The 18,563-nt window shown below is 42.3% G+C and overlaps 1 protein-coding gene across 1 annotated transcript; it reads right to left on the bottom strand.

Annotated features, from left to right (window-relative positions):
- Positions 1–92: 92 nt before the first annotated feature.
- hlfa (HLF transcription factor, PAR bZIP family member a) lies at positions 93–17,244 on the bottom strand. The gene is made up of 4 exons (XM_020641017.3): positions 16,864–17,244; positions 15,316–15,672; positions 5,570–5,775; positions 93–4,804 (listed from the first exon to the last, which is right to left on the bottom strand). The coding sequence occupies exons 1-4, from the start codon at positions 16,976–16,978 to the stop codon at positions 4,589–4,591; spliced, it is 894 nt and encodes a 297-aa protein (XP_020496673.2). The 5' UTR covers positions 16,979–17,244; the 3' UTR covers positions 93–4,588.
- Positions 17,245–18,563: the final 1,319 nt, after the last annotated feature.

An 18,563-nucleotide genomic window follows, 5' to 3' on the forward strand; every position in this document is an offset into this window, starting at 1 on the left:
TATTGTATAAATTCTTATTTGAAAAAAATAAGTAAATAAAACAATAAAAAAACCCTTCTTCATGGATGGGCAGAGAAAAACGACACGGCAGATAAGAATTGGGATTTTATTAGACACTACAAATTACAGAGAGACGGAGAGGCTGAGGGCTGAACAGCACAAATAATGTAATGTAATCCATTCCGTGACAAACAGGAAATACACCTTTCTGTTGTGTTTTCTTTTTTCTTTTTTTTTTTTTTTTTTACACTCTGAAACAGTCCGTTGGTGTTGCCATGAATACAATGGTTACAAGTCTGTTGCAATGTCCAAAATAAGAAATGAAAGGAGTCGTCCTTGTGTGTGTGTGTGTGTGTGTGTGTGTGTGTGTGTGTGTGTGTGTGTGTGTGTGTGTGTGTGTTGATTTTTGATGCACTAAGAAGCCCTTCAGTGCAGATCTGAAGCGAACTGATTGGAGATGAGAGGCTTACATTGCTGAGAGACTGGGGAACAGTCAGTGTATTCAAGGCACTGGAATAGACTCCGAATTATGGTTTACGTTTCCGGGTGAGGTAGTGAAATCACTCGACAGTGAGGTAATTTTGGGATACGCGTGGATTGATTATTGGCTTTTTCCTATAAACGTACAAGTTTCATAAAAACGATGCTCCGTACGGGCATCTCTCCAGTTTTCACTCTCTCCTCTACAAACCCTGTTCACACTCGAGCACATCTGTGCAGAAAGGATGCAGAGAGGAAACACCCTCTAAAGCGCAAAAAAACACAAATAAAAGATTAGGAAAGAACGGTTTTTAACATCACACATACAACTTTGGATCACGTAAATCAACGAGACCTGGACTGGGATCTGACTAACTCGTCTGTTTTGGCTGTTTTAATGGGCTGATCGTGGGTTTTTCCCTGATTTTTAGGTTTTTTTTCTTTTTTCTTTTTGTAGTTTTCTACCCAGTTTTAACCTCTATAGCTCCCTGAAAAGAAAAAAACACTAATGCCTTCAATTTAGAAGATCTCGACACAGATGTATGGAAGTCAAGAGCTGCCCATTTCAAGTAAACGATGTGTCAATGTTGAAAAAAGGTTGTAAAGTTAGCTTAAAATCGCAGCGTCACTGCAACAATGTCAAATGATATTTACTAAATTGCCTTTTTATTCTTGAGAAATAAACATTAACAATTATTTTTTCCGCTTTAGCTTAGCAAGTATGATGCTATTTTTTTTTTTATTTAGTTAGCTAATTTTTAAAAAGAAGTTAGCTCTTTTATAACCAATTGAAATATACCTCAATGAACCGACAAATTCACTGAGAGGAATGAGCTCCCATTGGTGGTTTTTATCTGTAAAACAGTGGGAGAAAAAAACTGCCTCGTGATTCAAAGGATCGGTATTGGACCATTTTTGCAAAGCGTTAGATGAAATAGATCAACACCATTGGTTTGGAATGTGTCCCATAACTAGAAAACAAACCCAAGGTTGAGAATTAAAAGTTTAGAGAGTTTTCTTGACGACAGTTATAAGAGAAAATAAACACCACTCAAGAACTGTTTTCTCAATGTGAAGCTACATGAAGCAGCAGGTTAGCCAAGTTATGCTAAGCTAAGCTAAACTGCTACAAGTAACTTCATTTTTAAAGAAAAAAAAACAAGACTGGTTTGAATTTTCTTACATCTGTCCGCAAAAACCAACATCCAAAACAGTCAAAATATTTTAAAACTTAACGATTTGATTTTTATTTTGGCAGCTCTTGACTTCCGTACATTATCGGAAACGTCAATATCAGCCCACAAAAACATGCATCTGTCACATCCGAGTCTTATCCTCTTTGACAAAAAGCTTTGCAGCATTCAGCTCTATACGACAACACCGCTAACATTCAGGGGGGGGGGGGTCGGTCGTAAGGTGTGTGTAGGGGGGGGGGGACTCCACAGTAAGCTTAAATTTTCAGAAAGATAAAAACAAAGCTTCCCAGTGTCCATCACTCAGGCTCAGGGAGACGCTACAACTGCATTTAAGGAACCGAATCACACACAGGGCGGCAGCAGCAGCAAGAGTAACCAGCTATAGATTTCCCTTCCTTCATCGTAACTTCATCCCAGAAAGAAACAAGACTTGAACAAGCTGCGCGGCTACAAAAAAAAAGCCTTCAAAATGTTTTGAATTTTAGACGCTCAAAGAAAAGAAAATTAACGAGATGAAAGTTTGATTTTCTAGTCTGTTTTTTTGGGGGGGGGGGGGAAAGGGGGGCGATAACGTTACATTCTCTCTATTGGACTTCTGCATTTTCAGCATCTGCTTCCTTTTAGAGTTCAATGGGGGTTTTCATGACATGGCAGAAGAATGATGAGAGCAGTGATCATGGTTATAATAGTAAGAATAATAATGCCCAGGAGGTTTGGGTGCTGCTGAATAGCCACAAATCTCTGTAAAACGACCACATGTTCCTAGCTAATATAGAATATCAAAATACCACTATATGCATTTGTCTTTGAGTTATATACTTGTATTCTTTAATAATATTCTGGATCTGTTGTGCCTTTAAAATACATAGTTCAGTAATGTATAGGAAAAATACTGTACAAAAACAACAACTTATAGAGTTGGTTTATATAAACATATCTCTTGTAACCAATATATCATCTCTGCGGTGAATCGTTTTGGTCTGCAGTAAACAAATTGATTGGGTTAACCACAGTATTGGACAACACCATCCAACTTTAGTTTTTTTTTTGTTGTGTCAACATCTTTTACATTCATACAGCCATCTTTCAAAGAAGAGGGCGGACATAGAGCTACGATGAGAGACTACAGACATCTGTATTGATTACTCCAAAATAAAAACACTCATTAAAATCATGCTAAAGTGAAACGGAAGCGAGAAAAAGAATTATCAACAACTTTTTGCAAAATAAAAAGAAGATTTAGCGAATAAAAGCGTTTTCGTTCTGTGAAAGAAAAAAATCATGCGTAAATCTGAAAACAAGGAGGAGCCTAAACGACAATGTCAAGAGTAGTATTAATGCTAACAATTATATCAACAGAATACACATATATATATATAAAAAAAACAAAAAACAATCTTCCATCTGAGAAATAAAAGGTAGATAAATATGAGGAAATTTTGAGTGAGGATCAGCGGATCAGATTGTGAGACACGCATTAGTGCAGAGGTTAACTAAGGGTTAACTTAGTCAACGAAGGTGAGATATAAAATGAGAGGGGGAGGCGGGGGACGGGGATCAGGAGGGGGTGAGAAACATGTAAGGTAGTCATGTTAGTTTACATCTGGACAAGGATTATTATTGCTCAGTGTCCGGGTGATGAAGGAAAAACAAACAAACAAAAAAAAAACAGCTAACAGTTCACCACGACTGCACACGATTAAAAAAAAAAAAGAGAAAAAAGAGACATCAGGATTTAACAGCTCAGTCTGGAGATGTGAAAGGAGGATTCATGTGGTGTGTTCAGAGCAAAATGAGCAAATGACACGGGTTGTAAGATCAGCATTGTAGATTCTGCTGACTTCCCGAGAACGATCGAACCAAACTTCATTTTAAAAAACGAGCGTTTAAAGTTATTTGACATAAACATGCAAACTAATCTGAGAGAGCATGATGTTCAGCTCGTTTCTAAATCTTCAACATGATGTGGGTATTTCGGCTTCCTTTGGACCGTTGTCAATAAATCCTGAAAACTGAGATTTCACACAGCTGCAGAACGCCACATTACAGCAGACCCTGCGGGATACACAGAAACTGCCGCTCACATCAGAGGTGGGCGGGGCCGTTCTGCAGCTGGACAGACAACGAGTATGCTCTGCGTCACTTTTTGGTCTGAACACTCCGTTAGAAACACTTTAAAAGGTGAGACAACTTAAAGTAAGACGTGGACATCAAGATAAGTGTTCAGAAAGAGTCAAACTAAAGAAGATGATTGGAGCAAAACAAAACTTCTGACAGGGATTTAAAAAAAAAAACAACAAGATTTGGGAGGTCAGAATCAGGCTCTCGGACACGTCACACAATAAAACACAGAAGAAGAAGAAGAAGAAGTAGAGAGACAGGAAACAAGTTTTCAGTCCTGATCTCACGTATAAAATCGGTATGAAAGTGAACAACAAACAGCATGGCATCGTTTCTCAAAAGTGGAAGGTAGAGCGGGCGGGCGGTGGGGGGGGGGACTCAGCTGGTGGGTTGGCTCATCTCCTCACAGTACATTAAAGTGGGAAGTATGCATGTGTAAATACATATATTTATCTATGTATATATATATTTATATTAAGTCGAACAATGTGTACAGAAAATGAAAGGAGGAACAGACAAATCGAAGCTTATGAGAGAAGTCAAAATGACAGTTATAATACCAGAATCATACAGATGTGTGGAGGCTGAAGGGGGGGAGGGGGGGGGGGGGGGGGGGGGGGGGGGGGAGGACGGGAGCAGTGCCACAAAAAGAGACACATTGTCCTTAAAACTCAAGGGATGACAGGTCGCAGGGGACAGAGTAGGTTGTGGGCTGGTGCATGGGTTTTTTTTTTTTTTTGTTGGGGGGGGGGGGAGAAAATGGGGAGCGGAGAGGGTGGGGGTGGGGGGCCTCACAGGGGCCCATGCCGGGCCTCGTATTTAGCCACAATGTTCTTGCAGCGGCCCAGCTCCTTCCTCATGTCCGCTACCTCCATGCGGAGTGCGGCGTTCTCCTTCTCCAGGAAGCCGGCGCGGATGGCGATCTGGTTCTCCTTCAGCCGCCGGGCGTCCCGTGACCTCTTGGCCGCCACATTGTTCTTTCTGCGCCGGGCCCAGTACCTGTCGTCCTGAAGGAGCAGAAAAATGGACAAGTTAACACAAAATACGATTTCTTTGTTTGACTTCTGTGAATCTGAAAAGCCTCATGATGGCGGGATCGAACTAGTCGAGGAAATGTAGAAACACGCAGACTCTTTATATCTGCATATTGTATCTTGTTACTTAAGACCCCGTGTCCACCTAGCCTGTTTTTTTCTGAGCACCTGCGTCTTTTTTCAATTGTTTTCAATGAGAAGAGTTTGCAGAGAACTTTTCAGAAAGGTGCTGTTGATATCACCGGCTCTCTTTTCCAAATATAAGATATTCCCCATATCTTTGCAGTCTTGTACTCCGACCTCTTTGCTCCGTGTCTGATCAGGAAATAAACCAACTCGGATAAAAAAGTAGAGGAGCAGTGTTGGTCATACAGCGACCGTTATCACCAAGGTTATTGAAAATGTTTAATTAAGACACAACAGCTGCGTCCTTGGTTTTAAATACAATATTTAATAACGTTTTCTTTCCCTCCAGATACTTCTCTTTATTTCTTTCTCCATTTCTCTGGACTATTTTTTACTTTTTAATAAGCTCGTCGTGTTTGACCATGCAGCTTTCAGTCCTCGGTCTTCCTCCCCTCGGGGTCTCAGACCTGCCTACATAACGACCGACCCCAAATATTTAAACCAAAACAGCAGATCTAATCTCATATCACCGGCTGAGGCACAGAGAGCGAGAGCGAGAGCGAGAGCGAGAGAGAGAGAGAGAGAGAGAGAGAGCGAGAGAGAGGTGGTCACCTTCAGGTCCTCGGGGATGAACACCTTGCGGGCCTTCTTGATCATCGGCTGCGGCTTCAGCTCCTCGGCGGAGAATTTGCGTTTCCTGGGGTCGAACATCTCCTGGCCGGGCACGCTGGACAGAGCCAGGTCTGCGGGGTCTGGGTCGTAGGTGATGGGAACCTGGATGGACTCTGGGTCGATGGGGCTGGGGGTGTCCCGAGATGCTATGAGAAGAAAGAAAAACACATTAGTTTCAAGCAGGAACAGAAAGATATGGTGTAAAGATGTGATGATTTATGAGAGAGGGGAGGCTCAGGAGGACGGGGAACCTAAAGCCCCTCCTCCTAGTTTGACTCTTATGAAAGTGGAGATCCATTATTGATTACGTAATGTCAGGATCTTTTCAGTAAAGCTCTTGCAGCCTGATAGGAGGGCACAGAAGGAGCCATCTGAGGAGAGGCTCTGAGTAGGAGGCTTCTCGGGCGCTGACTGCTCACATGTTTGTGTTCTGTCGCTGATCCATTAAGAAATGTCAAGCTGTGACATGAGACTGAGCGTGGGTGTGTAGATTTGAAGCAAGGTGACAAGTCTTCTGGAAGAAGAACTTCCGACCAGTAGGGGGTGCTGTTACACAAGTTTAAAAAAAAAAAAAATACAGCGGAACATGCCGAGGAGTCTTTTCATAACCTTCTTTATCATGTAAGGGCATTCAGGGATACTTAGAAAAAAAAGATGTTTTAGGGACCAACAGTTAGCCAGGTTATCTTTTTAGGCCAATCAAAGTCGGTCCATGCAAAGTGTTTTTTTTTGTGTCACTGACAGGCTCAGAAAGTCTCCTCCAGAGATGGACAATTTTTGCTCTAAAGTAAGATGCCTTTTCAAAGCAGAAACAGCCGTTACATAACTCTTTTCAAAGCTGCCAAACTCCATTGACCAAAAAAAAAAAAAAAGCTATTTTACCTCGCAGAACCGAGGAGCTGCTGGTTAACCTATGACTCAGCATGTCAGTTTGTGTGTGTTACTGTGTGACTTGGGTGTTTTAAAAGTCAAATCAGATCCAAACGAGTTACAGTGTAGCAGCAAAAAAAAAAAAAAACACACAAAGAGCCGAGGCGATGAGTGCTGCAAGCTTCAGTCGCTGTTTTTGTCAATGCAGTCTGGAGGCGTTGTGGAGAGCGGTGAAGCGGCTCTTCCTGGATTAAAAAAAACAACTTAGTCTTTACCAATAGAGGTCTATCTCTGTAGGAATCCAATCCTGTCATGTTGTCAGACACTAAAAACATGAATCTGAGTGTATCAGGGGCAAAAACAAGAACTTTTACTACATGTATATTGACCGTTCAGAATTATTTTGGAACTATCAAGGTTCCAAAATATGTTAAAAAGGATCTTTGTTGAAAAACACAATAATCAGCCCGTCCAGAAAAATAAACATCTTTTTAGTATGACCTCTTCCAGCCAGCAGGTGGAGCTATCAGCCAAGCTTTGCAACAGGCGGGGGACTTCATTTCACATTCAGCCTCATCTGAGACTCTGCAGCTATCAGCAGCTCCTGTCTGCTGATCTCAAACCACATTTTGTCTCGAGATGACCTGCATGCTTGCATGTCTGTACGCCTGTTGTGCACCCATTGAACTGAAGCTGCAGGAGCCGAGCACTGTAGGGTGAATCAGTTCATTAGTCGCTCCTAACAGATTTACTTCTACGTGATCTATTGCATTCACTTGTTTCCTCACACTAACCACACCTGCATTCCCCGATGCTCGACACTCGAAAGCTGAACCAGCAACGACTTGGCACACAACAGAGAGCTGAGAGTGCGGCGGGCTTTTTCATTAGCCGCTGATGTTCTGGCAGCTCGTACATCATGACCTACATTTCTGTACTCGCGAGTCTGACGTGACAGGCAGTCGATGCCGGCGACCTTCAGTTGCATCGTGAGCGTGCTCAGACTGATTTTCTGGAGGTTTGAGATCGTGACCAAAATCTGTGTACAAAACCAAAAAACAAAACAGGAAATGTGCATCAGCAGAAAGTGTAACACCCAGAGGAAGCAACGGGCTGCTTCACGACAACAAACATGAGAAACACAGCCGAGGCTGCTTCACAACAAGGGTAAAAACAGACTCCTCGTTTCAATCAAAAAAAAAAGTATGCAGAACTGTTAAGAAGGGCTCGTTAACGCCTCGTAAAGCGGAGCTGAACGTATAAAATCACCCTCAGACAGATGTTTCAGATACAGAACAAGCCTCCAGCAGATGTTGATGTTGCCGTTTGCTTCACAAAAACTGGGCGGGGAGAGGTGTGAAACGTTTTGACCCGATACCAAACACCCATTTTATTTTAAGAAACGTCGACATGTGTTCCGACAAAACAGACTTCCACTGAACGTGTTTCATTAAAGAACTTTTCCTTTTTGTTTAAATTAGAAGCCGAGAAGTGTCAGAGAGTTAGAGGGAGTTCATCTTTTATAATGTTGTTCTCTGCATAAGCTGTTTTTTTCTATCCCTGCATACCTGAAAAAAATACTTCACAGGCCGATATTGGCTCTTTAATGCTACATTTTTCAGATAAATGCCGAGCTGTAATTGATTTTTCCATAAACAGGTTTAAGCCAAAAACACGTCAAAAAGTGAGAAAAACTTTTAAAAGTTTCATTTTCTGACCTTAACAAGACTAAAAAACATGTGTTCTCTCGTCAAAGCTAACTGTTGCATTAATGCAAACAATCATTATTGCCTAGTTATCGCAAAATCTGTGCAGATTTTTTTTAATTGTTGCTACTTTGACCAGGTCACCAGTGAAAAACAAAGCTTTTATTTTGAAAGGGTCTTTTCTGGGGAAAATGAAGAAAAATAAACGTGACTGTGACACTCCCTGTTTTGGCTCTGGCAGATCTTATTTTATAATGTTTTGTGTTATTCTGATGATTGTTGGAAAAAGGGAATAAATAAAAAAATCCTTAATTTTTTTATGATCCATGAATCCCATTGTTTGTTTCCCCCACTACTAACGATATTTGTAGTCGTTTTTTTTCCTCTAAAATGTCATTAAATATCGGAAACTAATAGAAAGAGGGCGATGACCGGTTGCTCAATGAGCTCAAAGAAGATGAAAAAACAGGGGAACATGTGATAGTCACAAAAGTGGGGGGGGGGGGGGGGGGAGGAAGCCGGGCACTCCCAGCATGCCAAATGTAAAAATGAGGAAGGAAATACTTCAAAGGCCTTCATCATAATGAATCATTTAAAAAGGCAATATGTTTGGAGCATAGAGCCAATTTAGAGAGTGTAGAGGACGCCTAAGACTGTATTACTGTCATCAGTATCATATCCCTGTTTTAATGTCTGGTATTGTGACGACCCGAGTTCCATCTTTTTATAGAATTCAGCCTGCAATAATTTGTCATTTTTAACTTCAACAACTGAAAATGACAAAGAACAGCAGCACATCCTCACACCCAGAAAGCTGAAACCTGCAAAACAAATCACAGCCACCAATAAAAGCCCATCAAAATATTGGATTTTCTGTTTTCCAATGGATCCCTGATAATGCAGCGAGATTCTTTCCCAGCCCTGCACACAAGCTCTCTTCAAACAAAAGCTCTCAGATCTCATGATTCCACACGCCTGCACGCACGCACGCACGCCGTGACTGTAAAGCTAATCCATCCCTGCATAAGCTAAGATGCACACATTTACCTTAACCTCGCACCATTCAAAAGAGAGCACGGCCAGACAGAAAGCTCCTTACTGACTAAAACTAAACGCTGTCATAGACAATCCCTCAGGCCTGGACTCAAACCTGCAAATAGCCCGCCTTGCCCTAATCACCTCTACGGGCCGTTCTGTTCTCTGAATTAGCGTCGTGGTCACGGGCTAAAAGCAGACGCACACGCCCCGTTCATTGATCTGTAACGTCCACAAATAACAACTTTATTTATTTGAGTCCTTATTGTGAGGAAATAGTCGTTTAAGAGGAAATCTTAAAATGAACAAAGCAGGAAAAGTCAGACCCGAGATGTTGGAACAAACGCGATCAAACACCTGTTGCACCTGTTTTTAAATTTGAAGGGTTTATCTGGTGACTCACACACCTGGCTGCAGGTCACTGTCACGCTATCTGATCATATCAGAGTGTGTGAGTGTTATCGTGTAGCCGAGCAGCTGAACTCTGACCTGGGTGTAACAACAACAACAACAACAACGACGACGAGCTCTTCTTCATGTGAAAGGCCGAGCTCTCAGGCTGAAGGACAAACTGATTTATTTTTTTGTCGAATTATATTCAAAATGATTTCTCTGTTCTTACAAGACCGACTGCAACTAGTTCATATGACAACACGGTGACAAAAACACCAGAAGAAGACATCACGAGCACAAGATTCAACAGTGTGTGTATCAATCCGCAGCTGAAAATAGTCCCCGAACAAATTCATCTTTTCCCCCTTTTTTGATTCTTGTTTGTTAAAAACTATAAAAGCCCAAACGTTTGTGGAAATAACTGAGCACATTTTTTTTACCGTATCTTATTTTGAAAATCCTGTGCAAATGTACCTAAAATAAAGACCATTAACAGCCCGAGCACTCTTTCTTTTTGCAACAGAGGAATGATGTGTTTCTTCATCATCATCATCATCATCCTCATGTTTAAAAAATATGAAAAAAAAAAAAAAAAAACTAAAGTAACTAAAGTTACTCAGCACAACAATTGATTTATTGATGAAACCCCCCGCAGAACTGACTGCTGCTTCAGTGATTAACAAGTCAGGAGGACTTACTTCCTCCAGATCATGCAGGACATGCTGATCCTGTCCCCAAGGCGTCCCACATGACGAGACATGAGAGGACAGCTGAGCGCCAAAACTAGAGTGGCGGCTACTACAACAAAAAGGGAAAATTCAAATATTGAGTGTGTGTGATCGAGGAGGATTTCTACCTCTGATACTTTGAATGATTCCTAACATGTTAAAGCCATATTTAACTCCTTGAATGTGCTGATTAGCTTCCCACCGGGGGGGGGGGGGGGGGGGGGCCTCTTTTCCTTTACATACACGCTGGAATGCACCACAACAACACACCCTCTGACCCCCCCCCACCACCACCACCACATCTGACTTCCCCTTTGGACTCACACAAGGGTCCTTCTCCTGAACTACGCGGGGCCCTTAACGTCTGCAGGTGGAGAGAACGCAGACGCGTCCTGCTCGTTTGTTAGACTTGGTTGCCATAACAGCGTTATCGCTGCTGTGATGGTCGTTAGCAGCGGGGAGCACGCACAAAGGGGACTGCGGGTTGTTTTGGGTTTTTGTTGTTGGTGGAGCGGCTGGTTAGACGAGAGCGAGACTCGCCAAGCTGGAACAACACTGCCCCGCACGTGACAAAAGCACACCAGAGCACATGTGATCTCTACAGGGTACAGCCTGTGCCTTGGCTCCGAGTCCGGGGCTGTGTCGGAGCCAGGCTCGGACGGGGAGGGAGGGAGGGAGGGAGGGAGGGAGGAAGACCGGACGGAGGAGAAGAGAGTGCAGAGAGCGAGGAGGGAGGGGGTGAAAAAGGGAGAGTGAGGGGAGAGAGGAGTGTTCATGCCGTGACAAGCTCCTGTTTGCAGCTCAGCGCTGCACACGGCGCCTGCATGTGTCTGTCACATGGCCCCGGCACACTGCAGGAAACCCCAGCCGCGTTCACGTGAGAAGTAATGTGAAAGGCACAGACAAGAGAGACGGACCCAAACACAGAACACACACCCACACACACACGCACATACACGCACATACACACGCACACACACACACACACACACACCCAGGGCTGGAATAAAGTGTACCGTACAGACGCATCTGTTTATCTCTGACTGCGATGTTCTCTCATCGCAGCTTAAAGCCTCTCAGCCTCGTCTGCACATCCCTGACTTAGGCTGCAGGACGTTTCAAAGCGGACACAGGAGACCTTTTGTAAAAGATCGCGTTACATTCAGGGACATGTGGGATTTATTTACAGGCGAACACATGAAATAACGAGCAATTAAAACGTGATGCACTCATTTTCCTTTCCTTTCCTTTTTATAAAAAGTGCTTCCTGAGAATCTGCTCCAACATCAAAATGATTCAAAGTGAAGTTTAACAAACTCTCCGAGACGAGTTCTCTCCGTCTGTGTGGCTGATTGCTGTGTTTCTGACGAGGTGTTTATGGGTATATCGTTCTCTATTGTTTCACCATTTACAGACTAAACAGTTTCTAATTGAATCCAAAACAACGGCGGACGTTTTTGGCTCTCGGTAGAACTTTTCATTCCTGCAGGATGGAAAAAGGAAAAAAGAGACTAAAACAACGGTGTCAGCTCAGTGTGACTCTGCATACCTTTCTACTTCCTTAAACCGTTAATACGGCAGTGAGAAAATATTAACACACACACACACACACACACACACACACACACACACACACACACACACACACACACACACACACACACACACACACACACACACACACACACACACACACACACACACACACACACACACACACACACACACACACACACACACACACACACACACACACACACACACACACACACACACACACACACACACACACACGATGTAAGACCTGAATTTTAAATCACTACAATAAAGGAAATACTTTGAAACAGAAAGAAGTGCCCTGAAGTTTAGAGATAAAAACTAAAGCAGATCCCACTTTAATGATTGCATTTAAAAGTAAACATGTTATATCATATGTGTTTATGAAAGCACTGTGTCTTCTTCTGAAGTTTCAATATACTGCATTGCATAAAATATCACAATATATTTCACTTTGCTGTAAAGAAACCTCTGACTCCAGACTCCTGCACAAACACAGCCGGCTTTATTTGACGAGATTACCGAGGTGTGCGGCTCTTCTTTTGCTCCTCTTAACCTGTTCATGTTTTTTTTTTAATTCAGCCCCCACTGAGGGATGTGTGTGCGTCTTTTTTGGGGATTTTTCACAAGTGATTACTGTAAAAATCCAGAATATATATGAAGTCACACCAGTGTTTTATTTTGGGTTTTACAAATAGGTATAGGTAAGATTTAAAGTCACTTACTGATCGGTCTGAAAGTCTTGAGCTGAGAATGTTTTGAAGTGCACCAATGAGCTTTTCTTGATAGGTAACGTTTCTATTCATGAGGTTCATTACTGCTCTGATGTCGTTTCATGCTCATGTTTTTCACTCTGCCTGATTTGACCCGTTTGATTTTATGCTTTTACTCCCAAATTGCAGCTCTTTGAGATTTGACTCAAATTACAGATGGGGGGGAAAAAACTGATTTATGGAAAAGAATCGAGATTGTTATCTTCTGAGATTTTAAATAGATTCATAACTTCCAAAACTTGATATTTTTGTGCCAATGCTAGCTCTCTATTAACTCAGTAGAATACCAAATGGAGCAGCAAGAAATTCAGCCAGTCCCACAGATGACTGGAGTAGATCCTGAAGTTTGGACTTTGAATCATGAATCCAGAATCGCTTTGAATCGTGACCCCAAGAGTGGAAATCGAATCGACTGGTGAGACACACAGCCCTACTTCAAATGTAAAGTGTGTGATAAATAAAATGTCTTATTATAATTATTACAACCGGCAGTTACAGGAAAGAAGTTTAAACTTCTCTATATTGTATTTTGGAGGATAGAAACTCTTTGGAATTAAATCATTTGAAACTGAAAAAATGAATCCATTGAAAGTGAACAAATCATTTTCAGACTGACTCTTTGCAAGTTAATATTTTCTGTGTTTCTTTTTGTCCTTTTGAATGTGAAACGTGGAAGCCTTTGAAGGGCTGGTTTGACACAAGAAGCACTTGAATGATGATCGTTGATAATGTGATGAACTTTTCTCACTGTTGATTATACCTGGATTAAAAACAACCCGCAGTGGTTGGAAATAATTGTTTCTAGCAGCCTTGAAACTCTAGATTTTTAAATGTCTAGACCAAAAATCATCACCTGATATTCAAACATTTCAAATGATTCATTAAATTATTGATCTGATTTCTAAACCTCTCTTTATGTCTCTTTTTCAAATGTTAAATGACTTCATTTATTTAGGTTTTCTGACCCGGGCTGTCGGCTGGTTACCGATCACTGATATAATGAAGCTCTATAGTAAACAACAACAACAACAACAACAACAACAACACTGGCTGTCACGCGATGCCTTCACCACATCGCAGTGAGGTTTGTTTTTCAAACCTCATCAAGGTTTTTTTTTCTTCCTCACCTTCAAAACTGAAGAGACACAACACGCTGACAGGAAGTGTTATTGCGGTGGCGGCTCACCAGCTGCGGAGGTCAAACGCGTTACGCCGACATCTTGGCACAAACAGTTCCAACATTGCTCTTGACTTTTTGGTTTGACTTTTTTGGTACTTTCTGAGACGCCCTGGATGGTTTCAGCTTTAAACATTTTTAAAAAAAAAGAGCGCACAGGGCTGGACGAGTTTCATGACAAACAACCGAAATGAGGAGGGAAAATGTTGTTGATCCGTGTTTGTCTGTTTTAATGAAAGGGTGTCAGAGGCAGGAAACCTATCAGACCTTTGTATTCTGAATTTAGTCATTTGAGTATTTGGTCCATTAACACACTCTGTTAGAACTTCTCAGTGGAACAACATGTGCTGCTTTTTTATCAGGACCCACGTCTACAGCGTTTACAGGTAACACACACACATCCACACGCAATCAGTTTGGGATTCAAACACTTAGCGCGGGGTCGTGCCGGCTCTGTTTATGTTTACAGTGAAGGTCGGCACTTTTTTAAATGTTTCAAATAGCTCTGCCGTCTGCTGAATTGAAAACCCAAACAGAGTCTGGCAGCAGCTTAGCAAACTCCGTCACACAGTTTAACACTCCAGTCTAAATACCAACAGCCTACTTAATGTCCGCTTGTTATCATAACATGATTTTCAGCCTCTGATAAATCCACACACACGACTGCAGAAGTACTGAAATCACAGATTCAAAGAAAAGGACGGTGTGTGTGTGTGTGTGTGTGTGTGTGTCCTTTTCAGATTCATATCTCAGCTTTTTAATATTTCACTGAATCCATGTAGATACTTCTCGGTCTTAAGAGCCAAAAACATCTCAGGCAATGCGCTGAAATTCATCAAAAATTAATCTTATTAAGTCTACACTGCAGGACAAAGAGTAAACCAAGTTCAAGCTGGATATACTAATTTATGAATCACAAACGGAATTACACAAGCTGTTTTTATTTTATTTTATCACTAATCTGCCAAAAAGCTGCATGGGGGAACTTAAGGGAATGAAATTGAAAGCAACACTTGAGACTCTTACAGGAGAAAAATCAAAACTCTAATCCACCTTTGTAAGCACAGCACAAAGAAAGGGGGGGGGTTGAGTAAACATGAGTCATGGCTTTATAAATTAGACTGTTCTGCTTCTGTGGCCTGTTTGAGCTGTACTCTGGGAGTCTAAAGTCCGCTTCAGGGCTGTAAATCAGGGATCAAGTACGTCAGCGTGGCTCTTACCTGTCCTCAAAAGCTAAAGCAGCAGGATACTAAATGAGAAACACAGCAGCTTGTTCTCTATTATTAGTCAGACAAAGGGGAAGTGTGTGTGTGTGTGTTTGTGTGCGACAGGTGAGCTAAAGGCCGCAGAGCCCTCTTGAGCCTCCCCTGACATCAATGAGGTGTAAACAAGTGTGAATCCACGTGCGCAGGTGTGCACATCAGGCTCCGCTGCATGTGATTCCTACCTGCTGTGGTGGGGCTGTGAAGGCAGGGCTGAGGTGCCATGCCTGTGTGAACTGAGGTGGTGGCGCGACTGCTCAAGTCCACCACCGTGGGTGTGGTGGGGGTAGGCGGGGCGGGCGGTGGGGCCTGCGCCGCCGCCTGAGGCGCCTGTGGGGTTTGGTCTCTCTGGGCTGTGTTTGCAGGGATGCCGTTTTCCGACAGGAACTCCTCCAGGTCCATGTACTCCAGCTGGAAATTGTCCCCGTCGTAGGACAGGGTCTTGTCCCACAGGGTGGGCCCAAGGAAGGCCGACTGTGGGTGGTTGGCTGCCGTGCCCTCATCGTCCAGCTTCTTCTCTTTCTCCTTGTCCTTCCCTAATCCTGAAAATGTTTGCACACAGTTATTTCATTGTCTTACAGCAGAGGAAAAATCACGGGTCGCTGCATGGGGTATAAATAGACAGTTGCCCGGGGTTTATCTTAATGAGTCAGTTAATCAATTTCATCTAAGGAAAAAAAGTAAATGTAAGGCCAAAGGTACATTCAGAAGTTTGTTTCAGGGTTCCCTTTGAGGAGGATTCATGCTGACGAAAAAAAATCACTCAAAAGCAATCTCTTACAAATGATTAAAAAGCCTTTGAGGTCACAGCATGGTCATATCTGACCCTTAAAACAACCACTGGCATGTTTTAGCTTAATCATTTGAAGATAAAGGCATTTTGATGTATTTTTTTTTTAAATCTTCTTTTCAGTTTTTGCAGGAAAAGTTTTTAACACACAAGGTTCTGTTTTTTTCTCTGGAAACGAGCTCATAGTTTGAAAGGTTGACACAGGGACATGCCTTGACAAAGTCCATTAGTACAATGGTGGATAACTATTTTAAACCCTGGACAAAAACAACACAAAATATTTGTCAAACTTAAATGTGATTTTTTATTTTATTTTATTATCATTCGGGTGAGATGACCCCTAACAAAGAAGAACATCTTCATTTTTTCTATGATAGTTTAATTACCAACCAATACATTCAACTAAACAAACAGGGAGTAATGCAAACATACACAGTAGCTACAAAGCAGTAAATACGCCCTCTATCGACAGGTTGTGGTACCACTATTATAATCCCACTGAAGCCTTGAGGGTTTAAAGGTTATAAACTCACCTCCAAGCTAAAACAACGCAAGCATAACAATAAACAGTTCAGAATTGGGCAATACGTGAGACAATTATTACCCTGTAAGGCTAATTGGCATGTCAGCTGGAGCAGAAGTTCGAGTCAACCTGTCAGTCTACTAAAATAAGACCAAGACAACCATCGTTACATTTGAAGTATCTCAATAGAACGCTCAAATAATACGACTTCGTTATTATTAACGACAAAGATCGTAAAACATTAAGATGCGTGACTACGGAGGAACTGTGTCCTTCACTGTGTTTCATCTGTCAAAACCATGGATGTTTACTGGATGATAAAAAAGCCAGCGGAGAAATTCTTTACACAGGGGAGGCAAAAGCCGAGTCAGTGTACGTGCAAATTAAGATTTAACTTGTTTTTTTTTCTTTTAAACGTACCTTCATCGTGGTGGAAAGGCAGCTTCAGTGGATTTTCCAGCAGGGATTTCAGCACGCCATGGGTCGGCGGCAGGAAAGTTGGGTTTAGTGGAAGAGGTCTGGCCATTTTCTCCATACGTCTTGAAGGGCAACTGGAGAATAAAAACTCGCACAGACGAGACTCAATTTTCCCCCCCGGAAAAGGACGCGACCAAACTCGTTGACCGGCCCGCAGAGATCCTCGCACACGGTGTAAAAAAAGGACGCCGGGGCTCGGAGGGAGAAGACGGGAGACCGGGCAGCAGCAGGACAGTGAGCGGCTGGCTGTCTGTCGTCGAGGCTGACTGGCAAATAGCTCCCGGAGAAAGAGGAGGAGGGAGGGGGGAGCCGAGCTCTGACACTACACTTCTCCATCCATGTGCGGAGACCGGCGGAGACGGACGTCGGTGACGTCAAAGCCCCGAGAGGGCGGGAACACTTCTAACGTGGCGTTCACATACCGTTGGAAAATACACTTCTATAGCTTTGTACGAACGGCGATTTGAAGCATGCTGCCTTCAGGGGTAGTTGGACATTTTTGTTCTTCAAGTACTCAAGGCATCCAAATTAATATTTGAAAATGTGCTCCCTTTAGGATGTTTTACACAAAGTTTATCCTTAGATTTTTTTATTTTTTTTGCCGAAAAAACTCCTTAAATCGATCCTTTTCAGATCTTAGTTTCTCTTCATATTATGGCATCATTTTTACATCATTATATGTTAGCTTGTTTTAAATTAAATGAACCACAACAAACCAAGGGATGGGGGTCTGGGGAGGGTATAGTCCCAAGGGGCCCACAGTTCACGACGGCCCTTTGCCCTCTTAGCAGGTCAATACGCCAATGTTGTAAAGTAACTATAGGGCTGAATGTTTTTTGACTTACAGTAGCATTCATTCATTCATTCATTCAACAGACCTTACCCAGAAAAAGCAATTCTATAGTTGCTTTTTCAAATATGCATGGATAATTTATACAAACAAATCCCAGCCGAAATGTTTCAGAATATGTGAGAAGTACTTTTCACTGTAGATTTTGTGGTTTAACATCATGTTACAAATGACACACTGACTGAGCTTGCTCAGGGTGCATCAACAACTCCTACTAACTGTCAGCTCATGTTGTAGAGCCTTTCATGTTGAAGTTTTTCAGAGCCGTAACGCCAACAAACGCTGTGATGGACAGGCCTTGTAATGGCGATTTTCTCTGGAAAACGCTCTTAAATCACTTGTAATTGGACTTACCATGAGTGAATGGGAACTTTTTCAAGCCTTAATGTTTCCACACTTGGTTAACATCTTAGTTTCCAGCTTATAAAGATTTATGTACGGGGTGTCGGTGGGCAAGTGGGCAAATGGTTTGTGCCTGAGTCCCATGTACAGAGGCTTGAGTCCTCCAATGGGGCGGCGCCCAGGTTCGAATCTGACCTGTGGCTCCTTTCCTGCATGTAATTCCCCCACTCTCTCTCTCTCTCTCCTCAATTTCTGAATATATCCACTGTCATGTATGTCAAAAAATAAAGGCATAAAAAGCCCAAATATCACATTTTTAAAAGATGAATACATGGGTCAAGTTTTAATCCTCATGTCTGGTCAGAAATATTGCAACTTCAGCTGGAAATGAAAGGAACAAAACCAAAACCTCATTACATACTTAAAAAAAAAAAGTTATTTCAGAAGTTTT

The sequence above is a fragment of the Labrus bergylta genome, chromosome 16 (genome assembly GCF_963930695.1).
Source record: "Labrus bergylta chromosome 16, fLabBer1.1, whole genome shotgun sequence".
Lineage (NCBI taxonomy): Eukaryota > Metazoa > Chordata > Actinopteri > Labriformes > Labridae > Labrus > Labrus bergylta.

Coding starts and splice junctions, on each gene's coding strand:
- hlfa (XM_020641017.3), bottom strand. CDS start 16,978: ATGGAGAAAATGGCCAGACCTCTTCCACTAAACCCAACTTTCCTGCCG. Junction 5,776..15,315: donor TCACAGCCCCACCACAGCAG/GTAGGAATCACA, acceptor TTCTTCTCATAG/CATCTCGGGACACCCCCAGC. Junction 4,805..5,569: donor TCATCCCCGAGGACCTGAAG/GTGACCACCTCT, acceptor CTGCTCCTTCAG/GACGACAGGTACTGGGCCCG.